At 41.3% G+C, this 20,437-nt stretch overlaps 1 protein-coding gene across 1 annotated transcript; it reads left to right on the top strand.

Moving 5' to 3' along the window:
• Positions 1-1,319: 1,319 nt before the first annotated feature.
• On the top strand, positions 1,320-19,379 carry LOC309491253 (uncharacterized protein). Its single transcript, XM_082160741.1, has 3 exons — positions 1,320-1,382; positions 17,593-18,541; positions 19,192-19,379. The coding sequence occupies exons 2-3, from the start codon at positions 17,598-17,600 to the stop codon at positions 19,226-19,228; spliced, it is 981 nt and encodes a 326-aa protein (XP_082016867.1). The 5' UTR covers positions 1,320-1,382; positions 17,593-17,597; the 3' UTR covers positions 19,229-19,379.
• Positions 19,380-20,437: the final 1,058 nt, after the last annotated feature.

The raw sequence follows: 20,437 nt of genomic DNA, 5'->3' as shown, positions 1-20,437 counted from the left end.
GTGTTATTGTTGATGTCTATAGATGTTTTGTCGTTATGAATAGTATTTTGGCGCGTCTTCGATCCTCTACGGTTGGCGGCCGATGACGTCACCGCTCGTTCGCGCCTCTTCAGTCATTGAGTTTCAGTCGAGTCAGAGCTGAGTCGAGTCTTCTGAGGTGAGGAGAAGTTCACGGTATTTATCATATTTACACAACCATCAAATACACTTTATACAGTTTGATTAAGTGACAGGCTCATTTCTGTATTGTTTTCATCGATCACAGCGATACTTGTGCGTCTTTTCTTGCGTCTTCCTACTGAAACATTTACGTGCAGGGGTGGGGGGGCTTTGGGTGCCCCTTCACTTTAATAAAACAAAATGCATTTGATTATAATTAACATGACAATGTGAACAAAATTAAAGTTGCCTAAATTTACGTTTATTTGTACGTTTCTGTCAGTCTGAGGTGTCGTTGCCATAACGCGTTGCTATGGGTTACGTCACTTGCGTGTGACTGTCTTGCTTCGGACTTGACTGAAGAGTCACTCCGGATTAGTGTGTGTGTGTGTGTGTGTGTGTGTGTGTGTGTGTGTGTGTGTGTGTGTGTGTGTGTGTGTTATGCGTTCAGGTTATGCGTTTTAAAATGAAAACGCACTGGTGTAAGCGTACAGGTATTCCACAGTCTCCTCGGAACCGATGCTCGAGCCAGATATGGTTCTCTCAGTGCTTAGGCCTAAATGGCTCGACGGCAATTTTTTTACTTTTTTTTCAATAATAAAAGGTAGAATAAAAGGCACATATTTTAAAATATTACACAATTCATTGAAGCCTGTTTGTTATGTATAGTACACCGACCAATCAAGTTGTATTTCAAGTCACTTGTCACAAGTCTTTACTGTCACTTTTCTTTTAATCACTTTGGCACATCCTTGCTGAATATAATTATGAATTTCTTTAAAAAAAGAAAGAAAGAAAGAAAATTACTGACCCCAAACTTTTGAACGGTATATACTGGTACAAAATATTTATATTTTAAGATGCTGTTCTTTAACTAAGAATCCTGAAAAAATTATTAAATGTTATGAGTATATTATAATAATTTGAATAATAATCAAACATAATTATTTATATTTGGAAGATTATTTATATTATTTTCTTTATTTCTAGATACTTGTATTTTAAAGAAGAAGCAGAAGAATGTTAGGATTAGCAATAAAAATAATTAATGAATTGGCATCAGTTACTGTACGATGAATAGATAGAAAGACATAAATGCTTAGAAGTGTCATTTATTATAAAAACAAACTCAGTAATTTAAATATTTGATTTTGGCAGATCAGCTCCTCCCACATTGGAATACATCATCAGTGAAGCTCCTCCCACTGCAAGAACAAAGAAAGGTTGGTGTTTATTCTTCATTCATTCATGAAGCTGAAGAACATTCTTGTTAGAAACATTCAAGCACTTCATCAGATTTAGATAAACAGTTAAACAATGAAATGCAGAGCTCCAGACTGCGACCATTTTTCCTGCCGGTGAGACCAAATATTTGAAGAAATCCATTGAATTCGCCCCAGAATTGATAACATCATCTCTGCGAGATCCAGTGGGAAACATTACGATTTGGCGCAGAGTTCTCTGTTATAAACCATAGTTTATCAGAATCAGAATCAGAAAGAGCTTTATTGCCAAGTGTGCTTGCACCCACAAGGAATTTTTCTTGGTACTGAAGCTTCCAGTGCACATATACAAATACAAATACAACAAGAAACATAGTAATACAAATTCTAAGAATAAAATATATATATAAAAAAAAAATAATAGTCTAAATGTAAATAAAGGGGTCACAGTTGGGTTTAGTCTGAATAAACATTTACAGATTATGAACATATTTACAGTATTTTGAGTATTATGAATAATATAAGTATAAATATCACCTGAGTTAGAGAATATTACACTAGACAGTGGGAGTCTAGTGCATGTTACAGATTATGAACATATTTACAGTATTTTGAGTAGTATGAATAGTATAAATATCACCTGAGTTAAAGAATATTGCACTAGACAGTGGGAGTATTGCACTTACAGGCATATGCCTTGGGGGGCATGTTAAGTGTTCAGAAGGGAAATGGCCTGTGGAAAGAAACTGTTCCTGTGCTTGGATGTTCTTGTGGCCAGTGATCTGTGTCGCCGTCCTGACGGTAACAGTTCAGACAGGGGGTGTCCAGGGTGAGTGGAGTCTGTGATGATTTTACCTGCTCTCTTCCTCACTCTGGAAGAGTACAGGTCCTGGAGGGTTGGCAAGGGGGCACCAATAATCCTCTCTGCAGTCCGGACTGTCCGTTGTAGTCTCCTGATGTCCGATTTGGTAGCTGAACCAAACCAGACAGTGATGGAAGTGCTTAAAACAGACTCAATGACGGCTGAGTAGAACTGGATCAGCAGCTCCTGTGGCAGATTGAACTTCTTCAGCTGGCGAAGGAAGTACAGTCTCTGCTGGGCCTTTTTCACAATGGAGTCAATGTGATTTGCCCACTTCAGGTCCTGAGAGATGGTAGAGCCCAGGAACCTGAATGACTCCACTGCTTCCACAGTGCTGTTCATGATGGTGAGAGGGGGGAGTGCTGGGGATTTTCTCCTGAAATCCACAATCATCTCCACTGTTTTGAGCGTGTTCAGCTCAAGGTTGTTATAGCTGCACCAGACAGCCAGCTGTTCAACCCCCAGTCTGTAAGCAGACTCGTCACCATTTTGGATGAGACCGATGACGGTGGTGTCGTCTGCAAATTTCAGGAGCTTGACAGAGGGGTCTTTAGAAGTGCAGTCATTAGTGTACAGGGAGAAGAGCAGTGGGGAGAGAACACACCCTTGGGGATCACCAGTGCTGATGGTGAGGGTCCTGGATGTGAGCTTCCCCAGTCTCACTCGCTGCGGCCGGTCCGTCAGGAAGCTGGAGATCCACTGACAGATTGAGGATGGCATGGAGAGCTGAGTCAGTTTGGCTGTGAGAAGATCAGGGATGATGGTATTGAAGGCCGAACTAAAGTCCACAAATAAGATCCGTGCATAAGTCCCAGGTCTGTCAAGATGTTGCAGGATATAGTGCAGTCCCATGTTGACTGCATCATCCACAGACCTGTTTGCTCTGTAAGCAAACTGAAAGGGATCCAGCAGGGGTCCAGTGATGTCCTTCAGAAAGGCTAACACCAGTCTTTCAAACGACTTCATGACCACAGACGTGAGAGTGACAGGTCTGTAGTCATTAAGTCCAGTGATTTTAGGTTTTTTGGGAACCGGAATGATAGTGGAGCGTTTGAAGCAGCAGGGAACTTCACACTGCTCCAATGATCTGTTGAAGATCTGCGTGAAGACTGGGGCCAGTTGGTCAGCGCAGGCTTTTAGACAAGCAGATGAGATGCCGTCTGGGCCTGAAGCTTTCCTAGTCTTCTGTTTTTTGAAGACTCGGCTCACATCCTCCACACAGAACTTAAGCTCAGGTTGGATGGCAGAAGGGGGGAGGAGAGGGGTTGCAGGAGGTGATGGTGGATGTGTGAAGTGCACATCAGAGCGGGTGTGAGGTGTGAGTCTGGGCTTCTCAAACCTGCAATAGAATGCATTGAGAGTGTCAGCCAGTTGTTGATTCTCCACAGATCGGGGGGATGGTGATTTGTAGTTGGTGATGTTCCTCAGGCCTCTCCAGACTGATGCCGGGTCGTTGGCTGAAAACTGTTTTTTCAGCTTTTCAGAGTAGCTTCTTTTAGCAACTCTGATCTCCTTTGTCAGTCTGTTTCTGGCCTGGTTATACAAGATTTTATCCCCACTTCTGTAAGCATCCTCTTTGGCATGACGAAGCTGTTTGAGTTTCCCAGTAAACCATGGTTTATCATTAGTGAATGATAAGAATGTCCTGGTAGGAATGCATGTATCCTCACAGAAACTGATATATGATGTTACAGTATCTGTGAGCTCATCCAGATCGGTGGCTGCAGCTTCAAAAACAGTCCAATCAGTGCAATCGAAGCAGGCCTGTAGATCCTGCTCTGCTTCGTTGGTCCATCTTTTTACAGTCCTTATTACAGGTTTAGCTGATTTCAGTTTCTGCCTGTAGGTCGGTAAAAGATGAACCAAACAGTGATCAGAGAAGCCCCAAAGCTGCCTGTGGGACGGAGTGATACGCATTCTTTATCATGGTGTAACAGTGGTCCAATATATTACTGTCTCTGGTAGGACATGTAACATGCTGTCTGTATTTTGGCAGTTCACGGGAGAGATTTGCTTTGTTAAAATCCCCAAGAATGATTAAAAGAGAGTCTGGGTACCTTTGTTCCATTTCAGCTATATGTTCAGCCAGCTGTTGTATCGCCGCGCTCACACACGCGTCTGGAGGAATGTAAACATTCGCGAGAATGAATGAGGAAAACTCCCGCGGCGAGTAGAAAGGTTAACAGTTCATGAAATGCGCCTCTAAGTTAGGAGAGCACATCTTCTTCAGTGTTGTTACATCTGAACACCAACTTTCGTTAATGTAGAAACACAATCCACCACCTCTCGTTTTCCCCATTAGTTCCGCGATGCGATGTGCTCGGAACAGCTGGAAGCCCGGCAGATGTAGTGCGTTGTCCGGTATGGCTTCACTCAGCCAGGTTTCAGTGAAGCACAGAGCAGCGGAGTTGAAAAAATCCTTGTTAGTGCGGGTGAGGAGAAGAAGTTCGTCCATTTTGTTAGGAAGAGATCGGAGATTCGCAAGATGAATACTGGGGAGTGCAGTGCGGAGGCTGCGCTCGCGGAGTTTAACCAGCGCGCTTCCCACGTTTGCGTCTGACCGCGCGTTTGAACAACACCGCTGCCCCTCCGACGAGAATGTCCAGTAAAACGTCTGAGTAATCAAAATCTGTAAAAAAGTTGTCTGGTGTGTGTTTCCTAATGTCCAGTAGTTTGTCTTTGGTGAAACTGATAGGAAAAGAATGACTAAACGCAGAACAAACCAACAAAAACAACACAATAACCGGAGAGCTCCACACCGAGGCAGCCATCCGCGGCGCCATCTTGGTTTCAACCGTGGCCGTTCGTCTGTTATAGGACCGTTCGTCTGTTATAGGACAACTTAGTTTGAATAAAATTAATATTTGTGTAGTGTTCAATGTTGTTATCAATAGAGATACGCGGATGGGGTATTAGTTAATCCGCAACTGCATCACAAAACTCATCATCCGCACCAACGTTTTTTGACCAGATTTCAAAGCCTCACCCGCCCGCCATCCGCTTATTGTTTTGCGGTCTATGGACGATGCAATGCTCTGCTGATGCAAGCCGCAAGAAAGCCCTTGTCTGTTCTAGAAAGGATGCAGCTGCAAAGATATTTAATGCTAATGTCTGAGGCATAGGCCTACGCTGAGTTTCATTCATTTACGATGAGATGCGCTCTACTTCACAATGCAATGCAAGTGTGCAAGCTCCATGTCACGGTTATTATATTGTCTCCTATATTTGCTTTTTATTTATTAAATACATGCAATTGGTTGATGAAACATTTCTTAAAATTAAGATACAATTTGTACAAAACGAAATTCACTTTAAAGAAAGGCTTTCTACAAAGCTATCTCAAATGATTGGCGGTCGGTCAAGGGGTACTTGGCAAAGAATCAAATACAGTTGGAAACGACGTAGACCATTAATAACACAGACTGTTAACAATTGTTTTTAATTAGTATTTAAACATTCTCTATGATAAAAAATGTTTGTAAAAAATATTTTAATAACACGGTTTTGGCGGTTATAGAGTTGTAATGACGGTGTTCAACTATAACCGTCGGTCTCACGGTTATATACTAACCGTCACACCCCTATTTGAATATCATTTAGTGCTCCAGCTTTGAAGCTGTAAAAGCAACAATGGATAATTCACCATTAGGGATGGGACGGTATGAAAATTTCATATCACGATTATAGTGACCAAAATTATCGTGATTATCAATATTATCACGGTTTTGTTAAAACGAGATGAAAGTGTTCAAAAAGAACTGATGCTCACACTAAAAACAGTTTAATATTTGAAAATCAACAAACAACAAATAAAACAAGCAGCTCTATGCACTTTTTCAAGCAAGATTATATTCTGTGGCATTTCCTTCCTTATAATGACCGTCGTCAATAGCAACACATTATAACACCGCGCACATCCATGAATCGCAGCGGACGCGCACGCGCTCTCTCGTTTCATTCAAATACAACTTGCCGTCTTGCGTCTCCGTTCTTCGGCGATTGTTTTGTACGCTGTACAAAATGGATTTATAACAGGTAAGATTTAAAACATTAATCTCAATTCAATATGTCCCTGTAATTGTGTGGTAAAAAAATAAATAAAAATAAATCGGTGTAATAAGTGTACAATGATAGTCTTGTTTGAACTTGTTCGCTCGTCTTTGGCTCAAAGCCACTTGCTGCGAACTTGTATTCGCAGAAGCTTCACGTTTATTTCAAGTGAGTGAGATCAAATATTTCAACTCAAAACAACATTTTGTGGCCAATTATTTCCCAGACGTAGTTTTTGGTAAGTTAACTTGCCTTGCGTTCGCTATAAACAGTGGGTGATGGTCACAAAAGAGGACTCGGCAGATTTCCTCGGCAGACTCGTGTTTCCCCCTTATTGTTGTGACCATCCTCGATTAAGTTTCACTCAGGACTTTTCTAAAAGCCAAAATATGACCACACCTCAGATTTGGTCCTCTTAAAAGGCTGAAAAATCTCCCGAGCACGACCACTGCCTTTCGCCATTCCTTCTTGAATAAAAAAACAACAACATTGCGCGCTGCGCCTGCGTCAGACTGTTGCTGGCTGGACAGGATTTACAGTGAGTTATTAAAATCGCGATAATCAAACACGGTTTTAATGATAATTAAATTTTGAACGATAATACTAATCGTCAGTACTAGGGCTAAACGATATATCGTTATCGTATCTATATCTAGATATGAACTTTCAAGATATTACTATCGAAAAAAGCAACGATATAGACGATATAGATTTCCCCTCTCCGTGCTCGCCCTGCATACAACTCTGGCAGTCACAACAAACATCAGTTTTACGAGTGCCCTTGAATGCACCGCTAAAGCCAGCGCGCACACACTAGTACCAGGGACGTGGGAACTATATTGTGAGAGGGGGGGCGGCGTTTCCATGGTGACGTGTCATTGCTTGTCACGTGACACACCGCAGCAGCAACAGCGCTGAATGAATGATGATCTGCTTTTATGTAATTTTTCCTTTTTTATTCAGAATATTCACAAATGTGTTAGCTATGGCATGAAATATCTGATATTCCGATTGTCAAATACATGCAAGTGGAAGTATATTGTTGTTTAAACACCTTTATAACGATCGCGTTAGTTGAGCTGTATGCGCGATGGGCGCCGCCGTGTTAGTTTGTACAACACGTGAATTCATCCACTTCTCCCGAAATACTTAAAAGTAAGTGGCTGGTGAACTGGGAATAGAATAGAGTAAACATTGAAGTTACTTACACAATGTGTATCTGATATGAATAAAACGTGTCGAATTATAATGGAAAGGATTATTATTACCTCTTCCATAGACATCAGTGTGTATTTTACAAACTCTAAATGTATTGTTTTTTTAGTACTTATGTGAATTTATATGTTTGAAACCTAAAATAAACATTATGTGGTTGAAAACACTGAAAAGTTGTGATATATGACAGCTCTGAGCGCGCCTGTCTCTGGCTAAATTAAACGTTTGAATTTAGCAGTTGATCATGTGATGCACTTGATCGTACGCTCCAGGGACCAGCCTAGACTGATTACACCTGTGTGATCGTACGTTCGAAAGGCTTAAAAACAATACATTTTCTGACACAAAATTGTCCCCCTTTCTCCTGACCCGGAGAGGGGTTGTTAAAGCAGAGCTGCAGTAAAAGGTTTGATTTGTAATTTATTTTTTTGGTAATTTATGTTAATGTTGATGACTTGTTCTTAAAAATAAAACTATACTTTCCACATTTTTTTGTATTATGATCTTTTTATTTTTCTGAGAAATGCTTGGTTTTCACCGAACCCGTAGTCATATCGTATTGTATCGATATCGAGATATCTGGCATGAAAATCGAGATATGAAATTTTGTCCATATCGTTCAGCCCTAGTCAGTACATTTAATCGTGGTTTATAGTGAAACCGGTAATCGTCCCATCCCTAGTTGACATACAGTATAATACTACTGTTTCTGTATCATGAAATGTAGTTTTAAGAGTTTTTCAGGCGAGAATGTAGTTGTTTAAAGCTCAGATCTGTGGTTTATTTATAAAGATTTATGAAAATTGTATCCAGTTGTGAGATCCAGCGATGACCGGGCGCTCGGCGTTCATGTACCCCGCCTGGAACAGCCTTTCCTCGGCTAGTCGTTCTGACATTTGCCGCTGACTCTGACGTCTCTGTAGTGGTTAAACATGAGATATAATTTGTCTTGTGTATATCTAACGGGTGATTTTTGGTCTTGTAAATCTATAATTTGTTCCCTGGCCAATCGGTTTGGCTGAGGGGAAGTTTCATAAGTTTATAAGCTATTTAACTTTACCATTGTATGGTTAGACTAGATCGAGCGCTGACTTTGTATGTTTGACAGAATTGTTTGCTTTATTTGTATAGCTTCTTGTACCTTTTACTTATACTTTTATAATAGCTAATATTGATAAAACTGAAATTTAACAAAAAGAGACTGGGTTGAGTTTTGTCATTTAAAATTTTAATACAACGAATATGATCTGTAATGTTGTTTACTGCAACATCTGTTGTTTAGTACAAATGCACATATTGCCTGGACCATATTAAAATGTTTAATATTTTTATATTATATTTAAAACGAAAAGAGGCAGGTTTGTGTTTTATATTTTGTTTGTTTTTTTATAAATAGGCAAACGTTATGTGCAGTGAATATAATCAATACGCGTTGCCTGAACCACATTTGTGTGGCTATAATGTTTAAGATTTCTTTAAATGAAAACGAAAAGTATGGTGTTTTATAACATATTTCGTTGCCTAAATATACACAGAGATAACCGAAGTAGCAGAGCGAGCGAGTGACGCGCGCTGCTTCAAAAGGTGGGCGGGGTTAGGATTTCCCAAGATTTTCGAAGATGGCGCCGCCCATACCCCCCATAAACGGCTTCAAACCCGTTCTTCAGAAAGTCTATGGGTGACGTCACAGACGCTTTGTCCATATTTTTTACAGTCTATGGTCTAGATACACTGAACTAGAGCTGGGCGATATATCGATATAAAAAATATATCGATATATTTTTGAAATGCGAAATGGAATTAGACCATATCGCATATATCGATATAGTTTAAATTTGCGCTGTGATCCTTGCTCCCCGCGCCTCCTTTTCCACTCTGCGTGCGTGTTTAGCGCATGTTATGTTATGAGAGGCGAATCATGACTACTTCAGAAAACCCAGCACAATAGGAACTACCAGGCAGTGACATAAGTGTACGCTGAGATAAAGTTTTTCACCTCAGAAAAACTGACTTTCTTGTCCTGTCAGTCATTATCCTTTTCTCCTAGCGCACACTCTTCAATTGCACGCGCAAATGCGGTGGCGCGCGCTGTATCGCCTCACTGATCAAGTGCAAAAGAAACTACGAGCATGCAACGCCGTTACGTTGTACATGACACGAAATAAAAGTAATGCAGGTATGATTTTCATTCTATTCACCAGGAGCAGTTTCCATGTTTCATTAACAGTTATTGTTAATATTGTGTATTCACCATGGTAACGTCTCAGTTACGTATGTAACCCTCGTTCCCTGAGTAGGGAACGGAGACGTTACGTCGGATGACGACGAATGGGGTTTCGCTTAGAAAGCCTATCATCTTCGAGTATATAAAACGAGCCAATGGCAAAGAAATGCCATGGGTCTGCGGAATTTGCATAGCGTAACTCCGCCGTACCCTAGGGGTATATAAGGAAGTACGCCGCAACATGCAGATATGTCTTCGCTGAGGAGCCGAGACTGAACTCAGGTGTTCCAGCGGTACAGCGGAAGTGGCAGGGAGACGTAACGTCTCCGTTCCCTACATACGTAACCGAGACGTTCCCTTTCGTTGTCACTCCGAGTTACGTCGGATGACGACGAATGGGGTTCCCAGTGAAATCACGCCACCTCTCGACTGTCTTCCAGTGCCCTGCGTAAGTGTGAGCTCCCTGTCGTGAGACTGGCACGGACGAAGGACTCCTACTTAACACAGGATATACCAAGGTACACTGGGAAGCATATCTCAGTGGAAATATGCAATCATGCCCAACCCGAAGGGGGGGACTTGGAATACACATATGACCCCGGAGGGCTGCATATGGAGAAACACTGGGGTATCCAGCCGCAGGTGGAATATTTCAACCCCAGGGGTGGCAAGGTGGCTTGCCAAGGGAAAGACACATGCTCAGAGAGGCTTACAGTGGAATACACATGTGGGGGTCGCCCAGAGGGGGAACCATGCACATGGAGGCACCTAGCCAAGCGCGAAAGCTGCCGGTGGCAACTCTGGCGTTGACATCGTCAGTGCTGGAGGAGACTCAGGGCTTATGAGGCTCACCTGAGGAAATATCGCACGTATCCCGTCCGTGGAGAGGAATGGCGAGCAAGCGAAGACACCTGAGCAGAATCTAATACCGGCTAGTTGAAGCGAGTACATGAGAAGAAACTGGCTCCACTCGGAGATTATAGAATCTCGCGAATGTGTTAGGTGTCGCCCAGCCTGCAGCTCTGCAGATGTCTGTTAGCGAGGCGCCATGCGCTAGAGCCCAAGAGGATGCCACACTCCGGGTGGAGTGGGCCGTCACACCAAGGGGGCATGGTCGACCTTGCTGCTGGTAAGCCAAAGCAATGGCGTCCACTATCCAGTGAGACAACCTTTGCTTGGAGAGAGCCTTTCCCTTCAGCTTCCCACCATGACAGACAAAGAGCTGGTCAGAGGTCCTGAAACACTGCGTTCTGTCTACGTAAGCACGGAGGGCGCGTACTGGACAGAGCAGTGCCAAGGCTGGGTCTGCCTCCTCCAAAGGCAGCGCTTGCAGGTTCACCACCTGGTCTCAAAAGGGTGTGGTGGGAACCTTGGGCACATATCCAGGCCGGGGTCTCAGGATCACGTGAGGGTTAGCCGGCCCGAATTCCAGGCACGCTTCGTCAACCGAGAATGCCTGCAGGTCCCCTACCCTCTTGATAGAGGCCAATGCAACCAGGAGCGCTGTCTTCATAGACAGGAACTTAAGCTCCACTGATTGCAGAGGCTCAAAGGGAGCACTCTGCAGGGCAGTTAAAACCACTGAGAGGTCCCAAGAGGGAACGACAGGAGGGCGAGGAGGACACAGTCTCCTCGCTCCTCTCAGGAACCTGATGATCAGGTCGTGCTTTCCAAGGGACTTACCTTCGACTGCGTCGTGATGTGCGGCAATGGCGGCAACATACACTTTCAGGGTGGAGGGAGACAGCCTTCGCTCCAACCCTTCTTGCAGGAAGGAAAGCACGACACTGATCGGGCATTTCGTGGGTTCTTGATGTTTAGAAGAACACCAGTTGACGAAGAGGTTCCACTTCAACGCATAGACATGTCTCGTGGACGATGCTCTAGCGGAAGTGATGGTAGCCACCACCGCTGGTGGTAGGGTACTCAAACCTACCTCGTCCCGTCCAGGAGCCACACGTGGAGGTTCCAAAGATCGGGATGAGGGTGCCATAGGGTGCCCCGTCCCTGAGAAAGCAGGTCCTTCCTCAGAGGAATAGGCCAGGGAGGTGCTGTCGCGAGGAGTACTAGTTCTGGGAACCAGGTACGGTTGGGCCAATACGGGGCAACCAATATCACCTGCTCCTCGTCCTCCCTGATCTTGCGCAAAGTCTGCGCAAGAAGGCTCACTGGGGGAAACGCATACTTGCGTAGGCCCCGCGGCCAGCTGTGCGCCAGTGCATCCGTGCCGAGCGTGCCCTCGGTCAGGGAATAAAACAGGTCGCAATGGGACGAGTCGTGGGAGGCAAACAGATTTATCTGAGCGTCCCCGAACTGATCCCAAATCAGCTGGACCGACTGGGGATGGAGTCTCCATTCTCCAGCGAGAGGCCGAAGCCGAGACAGCTCGTCGGCCGCACGGTTCAGCTCTCCCGGGATATAAATGGCTCGAAGCGACCTCAGATGCTTCTGACTCCATATGAGGAGGTGGCGGGCGAGTTGTGACATACGGCGGGAGCGTAGACCACCTTGACGGTTGATGTACGCTACTGTGGCGGTATTGTCTGAACGGACTAGTACGTGTTGACCCCTGAGCAACGCCCGGAAGCGGTGCAGGGCAAGGCGTACAGCCAGCAACTCGAGGCAATTGACATGCCAAAGGCGTTGGGGACCTGTCCAGGAGCCCGCGGCAGCATGTCCATTGCACATGGCGCCCCAGCCCGTGGTGGAGGCATCCGTTGATACAACAACATGCCTGGAAGCTCGTTCTAAGGGCACTCCGGCCCGTAGAAAACTGAGGTTCGACCACGGGGTGAAGGTCTGACGGCAGGCCGGAGTCACTGGGACTCGGAGCGTGCCGTGTTGCCATGCCCACCTCGGGACTCGATCGCAAAGCCAAAGCTGAAGCGGTCTCATATGAAGCAATCCGAGCAGCGTTACTGCGGCTGCGGATGCCATATGCCCCAGGAGCCTCTGAAAGTGTTTCAGTGGGACCGAACTCTTGCCCTCGAACTGACGAAGGCAAGTCAGCAGTGACTGCGCGCGCTCGCTCGTAAGCTGCGCGCACATGGCGACCGAGTCGATATCCATACCGAGAAAAGAGATCCTCTGCACGGGGCAGAGTTTGCTCTTCTCCCAGTTGACCCGAAGGCCCAGACGAGCTAGGTGCCGGAGCACTAGGTCCCTGTGTTCGCAAACCTGGTCTCGAGAGTGAGCTAGGATCAGCCAGTCGTCGAGATAATTCAGGATGCGAACTCCGTGTTCCCGAAGGGGAACAAGGGCTGCCTCGATGACCTTCGTAAAGACGCGAGGAGACAGGGCTAGCCCGAAAGGGAGAACCGCGTACTGGTAGGCCTGCCCCTCGAAAGCAAACCGTAAGAACGGTCTGTGTCGAGGAAGAATGGAGACATGGAAGTAGGCGTCCTTCAGGTCGATCGCTGCAAACCAATCCGTGCTTCCAATTCTGAATTTTTTGTGTGTGTTTCACAAATATAATATATTATATAATATAACCACTGGTGGTGGTTGAGGAGAGATTCTCTGAAATGATTGTAAAGCGCTTTTAAGTGTAGGCCTACAGTAAACATATGAAAGCGCTATATAAATGCCTCATTCATGCATTCATTCAGCTGGATATCTTGATCCAGTCTGAAAAGTGTTTTCGCCTGTAGGCTAAAGTCTATTTCGGCGCAGTATATTTTATAACGTCCTATAGCCTAATGCCATGTTGGTAGATTTTCCTTTTGTTGAAAGGCAAGAAAAAAGTAAAGCTATTATTTTGTGTAGTTCCAGTTCACACACACACACGCACGCACGCACGCACACGCATGAATGCCTGTGCGGCAATGTGAAATAACGGCAAGCACACACGCAACTTCTACAGAAGACTGTATTCTGGTAATGTTTCGACTTTATTCTCGAAATGTTTCGACTTTATTCTCGAAATGTTTCGACTTTATTCTCGAAATGTTTCGATTTTATTCTCGAAATGTTTCGACTTTATTCTCGAAATGTTTCGACTTTATTCTCGAAATGTTTCGACTTTATTCTCGAAATGTTTCGACTTTATTCTCGAAATGTTTCGACTTTATTCTCGAAATGTTTCGACTTTATTCTCGAAATGTTTCGACTTTATTCTCGAAATGTTTCGACTTTATTCTCGAAATGTTTCGACTTTATTCTCGAAATGTTTCGACTTTATTCTCGAAATGTTTCGACTTTATTCTCGAAATGTTTCGACTTTATTCTCGAAATGTTTCGACTTTATTCTCGAAATGTTTCGACTTTAATCTCGAAATGTTTCGACTTTAATCTCGAAATGCTAGAATTTTTTTTTTTTTTTTTTTTACGGATTTTTTTTTTTTTTTTTTTTTAGTTGCGGTTCAGGGCTTCCGTACTAAGGAGCATGAGTCAAACTGAAAAAATAAAACCAAAGTTTTTCTGAGGCAATGTGTTATGTAATCTTGTTAAAATGGATTTCATAAAATTGGTATCGAAAAAAAAGTATCGTTCAGGAACCAGTATCGAAATCAAGGTATCGGTATCAGTATCGAAATTTTTTGAACGATACCCAGCCCTTCCAGATGCTCAATTCGCTTTCGGTGTGAACGCAGCATAAGAAATGCTCTGTTTTTGAAAGGAGGAAAATCATGTCAGAAGTAACAGAGTTGAGTAAAACATGTAGGACACAGTTAAAGCTAATAAAATGTGTTAATTTAAAACTAGTTAAAGCCACGGCCACTCTACACTTTGAGCATGTGAAGTTTCTACAGACACTGCAATGGTCGTGATATGACGTCACACTCTGCGCAGAGCTGGGAAGAGTATCCAAAAACTGTACTCAAGTAAAAGTACAAGTACTTATAGAAATATTTACTCAAAGTAAAAATAAAAGTAACAATCTTAATAGTTAGTTGAGTAAGAGTAAAAAGTATACTATGAAAAAACTACTCAAGTAGCTAGTTACTAGTTATTTCGGATCATATATAGGCCTATGTATGTTCCTATACAACTACTGTATGTTCCTGAACATCTGAACACAAACAACGATCAAATGCACATCGACGGATCTTCTTCCGTCTGTTCTCCAAAACATGCAATCAAATGTATATTTCTGCAAGCATGTTTAAACTGGTTAACTGTGTCTAAGGCCCTGTGTTCACCAAAGCGTTGTTTTATGCGGCTGGCGTATTTTTCCAATTGTTTTCCCATGTTTTTTTAAAACGCCATGAGCGTAATGAGGTGCTGAGTGTTTTTTTTACATGCTGAAGCACTGAGAGCGTTTTTTACAGGTCGCCGAGAGTTGAAGAATGTTCAACTTTGGGTAAAATGCAGCGCTCATCACTGTCACTTTTTACCCAGCCTTCCAATCACAGTGGAGGAGGGGCTGGACTAATACCACACCGACCAATCGCCACATTCTGCTTGTAGCGTCAACAGATGACGACAACAAGCATAATAACGGAGCAAAATAATTTCAAACTAGAGCCAGAGCAAATACTTTATAATCTATCTACATTTTTATATTGAAACAACACAGAAACAAAATATGTGTGAAATGAGATACTAGTAACACTTTCGCGGATATTCCGTATCATAACAAGCAAAACGTCTCTACTAGAGCCCGACCGATAAAGGATTTTTAAGGCCGATACCGATACAAATATTTGGTGATTTAAAAATCCGATATTCCGATATATCGGCAGATATATATATATATATATATATATATATATATATATATATATATATATATATATATTTTAAATCCAGAAACACGTAACAAAACATGAACAGATTTCCCTAACATTAGTTATTTGTCGTTATTTAAGAGTCCTCAGCCTTACTAAAATAATATGATAATGCAGTTTAAAAATAAACTTGTTTGTTTTATTGTCACAACAGAACAGAATATATTAAAGTTCTGATAAATATAATGTATAAAAATACAAACTTAAGATAACTTTGAACAAAAAAAAAGTCAACTAATATTATTAATATTGACAGTAATAAATCAATTATGTAATAATGTGTGTGTGAAGAACTGATAAGATTGTAAATGTGTACCTGCCAAATGCAATGTAAGTCGCTTTTGATAAAAGCGTCTGCCAAATGTCAATGTTATAAGCTACCTTATAATTACAATGTCAACTTGCTTATCCCTTTACCTGCACTCTTTTAATTCTATCCATCTATTCCATCAAGCTACAACAAACCATTTTCAATCTTCATTTGCTGCCTGTCTTCTAAAATCTACTACTCAGTGATGCACTAAATACATTATGTGACTCGTTAATGCTGCGGCTAAACGAAGTCAGCAACGCACACTTGGAGTTCACACACGTGTAAAAGAAAAGCTAACTTTTATGCACAGGCTGTGTTTGATACTTTTTCTCTATGTCTAAATGTTCACGCCTCGCGTGCCTAACTTACGTTTTACAATGCAGAGACTGGAACTACAGATATGCTAGTTATAAAATACAGTAATCATTACTTTATTTAGGCAGAATAAGTTTGTTGTGATTTCCAAGCTCATTAGCCGCGTTTCCACTGTCGGGCCAGTGCGAGCCAGGGCAAAAAAAAAAAAAAACGCTTCAGTGCGCCGACGAACAGGTTAAACGGGCCGTGCCGGGCTAATAGCCTCGGGCTAATAGTTGTTTACCACAGGTTTACAATAAAAAGTGATACATTGATCATAATGAATTCATTTATGTCAAAATTGCACATTAGTCACTCAGAAATAAATTACCGTTAGGTCTATTTCACAAAAGAAAGAGGACACTTACTTACTTCTTCAGTCGCGTCTGTTACTGTTTATCTGGTAGTTACAGGACATATTTACATCACATTTAGAAAGAATGATAATTTCTACAAATATATGCCACCAAAAATACGACCCGAGGAGCTTTAGCACTCTCTCGACTCCCATACAGATATTTTCAGTCAGAGAAACAGAGGAAGCTCCCGAAAAAAAAGTTGCTTTATTTTGTCATGATAGTCCGGTATAAAGAGACGAGACGTAGGCTACTGACACATAAAATAAAAACATGACTGTGATAGCCTTTATGATTGGTCTGATTTCTTCAAGCGTTCACTATGTTTTTACACTATGCGTATCTTCAAGCGTTTACTATGTTTTTACACTATGCGTAAAGTAAAAGTACAGTTTTTTCATTAGAAATGTACTCGAGTTAAAGTAAAAGTACCCACATTTAAATCTACTCTACTTACTTTTTTCAGAAAAATACTCAATTAATTTAATGAAGTAAATGTACTTCGTTACTACCCACCACTGACTCTGCGGCAGCTTTTTTACAAACATACATTTAACATATAACAAATAATAATAATTCAAATATAAAAAATATACAATCCACTCCACTTGAATACTAAACGTGTGTGTTATTTCTCACAGGGTAATTCACTTGAGCTTGTGTTTCTGGTGTCCCACATTCACATGCGCATGAATGGAAGTCAGTGCAAGGAAAAGTCTAGTAATTAAAATGTTTTTAGTAAAATAAATATAAATCTCAAAGTTGGTGTCAAAATATGGCAGTATTGTATATTTTAATGTTAATATCATGTTAGATAATTGTGTCATTGATCAAATATATTTAATAGGTCTTGCTAAAGAAACATGGGATTTGTGCCTATAATGTTTTAAAAATAATAATTGGAAGATAAATTTACCTCATTCATGGAAAGTTTCAATGACATATAATCCATTTATAAAAAGGCATCAAATTATAATATTTTATAACAGTTGTCTACTTTCTACTATTACATCAGGGCTCACCTTCATGTCCTTTCACTTTATATTTCTCTTTTAATTATTTTGATGTACTGAAAATTAAATGTAATATTTGTTTCTTTCATGTCAGACCTGATGGAAGAGAGCGAGGAGAGAGAAGAACTGAGTGAAGTGGAGGAGGAACATCATGTCAAACGCTCAAAGACTACAAATATATTTTTAAAGAAAAGAGCCAAGAAATCTTTCACCTGCACTCAATGTGGAAAGAGTTTAACAACCAAACCAAGTCTTGAGCGTCACATGATGATCCACACCGGAGAGAAGCCGTTCACATGTGATCAGTGTGGAAACAGTTTCACAACCAAACAAAATCTTAATAATCACATGAGGATCCACACCGGAGAGAAGCCGTTCACATGTGATCAATGCAGCAAAACATTTGTCTGTGCATCAGACCTGAAGAAACACCTGAGAGTTCACACGAAGGAGAAGCCGTATTCATGTTCTGTGTGTGGAAAGAGTTTTTCACAGCGGCAAAGTTTACATGAACATGAGAAAATTCACACTGGTGTAAGAGAGTACATGTGCTTTGAGTGTGAGAAGACTTTCATTTCAGCAAACAAGTTAAAACGGCACCAGAGAATTCACACTGGAGAAAAACCTTACAAGTGTCCACACTGTGACCAGAGATTCAGTCGATCAGAAAATCTGAAAAGACATGAGAGGATCCACACTGGAGAAAAACCTTACAAGTGTCCACACTGTGACCAGAGATTCAGTCGATCAGAAAATCTGAAAAGACATGAGAGGATCCACACTGGAGAAAAACCTTACAAGTGTCCACACTGTGACCAGAGATTCAGTCAGTCATCAAATCTGAAAACACATGAGAGGATCCACACTGGAGAAAAACCTTACAAGTGTCCACACTGTGACCAGAGATTCAGTCAGTCATCAAATCTGAAAACACATGAGAGGATCCACACTGGAGAAAAACCTTACAAGTGTCCACACTGTGACCAGAGATTCAGTCGATCAGAACATCTGAAAAGACATGAGAGGATCCACAGCAATTCCCGGTTTGTTAATAATAGTCTCTACTTTATTTAACTTTAATAATACACCGCACATACATTTCTAAATCAGCCATTGCAATGATAAAATGTGGACAATGAAAGATTTATGCAAATAGGCTATTCAATTACAAGCTACCCTAAAAAATTAGTTTTAAGGTAAGATTTAAAAATGCTAAGAGATTTGTGACAAGTGCTGAATATATAGACATTCAATAGGCCTAATATTCAATATTCAGTAAAAGACTATACTTGCAGTGCATACAGAATACAATATGTTCACCTTATCAGCTGCAATTACTAGGCTTTTTATGTAATTGCAAAAAGTGTTTACTGCATACAATATTATTATTTTCTGTAATGTTCTGGAGGCGGTTTTCTCCATTTTTTGATGTAGTGTCTAATGGATGATCTGTAGTGCTTATTTTATTGACTCGTGTGTGTATGATCTGAAAGCATTGTTTGATTTTGAGAAGAGTCGATGGTTTTGTGAGTTTAGTTGAAAATTTGGATTTGTGTTTACAGTTTTTCTGAATTGCTAAAACACTAACTCCCATTCTCTGAACCAGGAATCTGTTTCCACAATCTCTGATCAGTTTCTTCAGTTCTGCACAGTTACTTTCACTGACATATTTTTCTATTGACTTATTTTTCAGGCCATCTCCTCCAGTGAACAGAACGATGCTGAACTGAGCAGCTCTTGGACTGAAGATGCTAGACTGTTCTGTTTCTTGTCTGTCGTCGCTATAGGTTGTTCTGTTTCTTGTCTGTCGTCGCTATAGGTTGTTCTGTTTCTTGTCGGTCGTCACTGTTATATGCTAGGCTGTTCTGTTTCTTGTCTAGAGTGTTTTGTTTCTTTTACTGTATGTTCTTTGAAAATAAAGTTAAGCTTCTGCAAGTAGATCCTGCATCCTTCCCTGCTTCAACCTGCTTTGTGACCAGTGTTGGGGAAGTTACTTTTAAAAAGTAGTGTTTGCTCGTTACTCGTTACTTTTTAAAAAAGTAATCCGTTACTTTACTTAGTTACCCCGTTTGGAAAGTAACTTTTTACGTTACTCGTTACTTTTACGTTACTTTTATGTTGCTTGACTTTGGGCAGAACCCAATATCTGTTCCTAAATATGTAGACAAAGTTATACAATGGAGGACATAACAGGTAATTATTTTGTGCTCTTTATTATAAAAAATAGTATCAATTTCAAAAGAAAAAAAGTCCTCATTGCAGCCGGCTCTGCATCATGGGGTAGAGTGCGACACTCCGCGATGAGCCGCGTGCTCGCGCCACTTCTCTCCGCTCCGCTTCCCCTATCCACCGAACTTTAAATTTCGGCAACAGCCAATAAAGCTTCCCTGCTCTCTAACACCGGTGCGAATCGCGTCTTGATAACATAGGACAAAATGATATAGAAGACATAAGCTTAGTTTTCAGACATACGACTCACTCTATCAAGGGAGTAGGAGAAAAAAAAGAGATTTTGAGAGAAAAAAAAATATTTTGTTTAAAAGTACACATATTCAAGCTTTCTATATATTTCTCAGGTCTGTGAGACAAGTAGCTTATGAGTTTCGGTTCATTTACAGTATGGAGAGGAGCTCCAGTTCACGCGCTGGTGCCGTCATGATTATTTTGCATGCCATATTTACTTATTTATTAAATTCAGGAAAATTAATTGGTTGGTAAAACATTGATTAAAATTAAGATACAATTAATACAAAACGAAATTCGTTTTAAAGAAAGTCTTTCTACAAAAACAAACTTAATAAAGTGGTCTAAATCATGTCTGCCCACTCCATTTATCTCCCGATATATTGCACAAAATTATGATCTTACTCACGCTTTTCACTTTTCATATAATCAACATAGATTAAATTATTTATTTATTTATTTTATTTAAACATAAA

Source organism: Leuciscus leuciscus (assembly GCF_965113295.1).
Source record: "Leuciscus leuciscus genome assembly, chromosome: 25".
Taxonomy (NCBI): Eukaryota; Metazoa; Chordata; class Actinopteri; order Cypriniformes; family Leuciscidae; genus Leuciscus; species Leuciscus leuciscus.
This window is presented reverse-complemented; position numbering and strand designations above follow the sequence as displayed.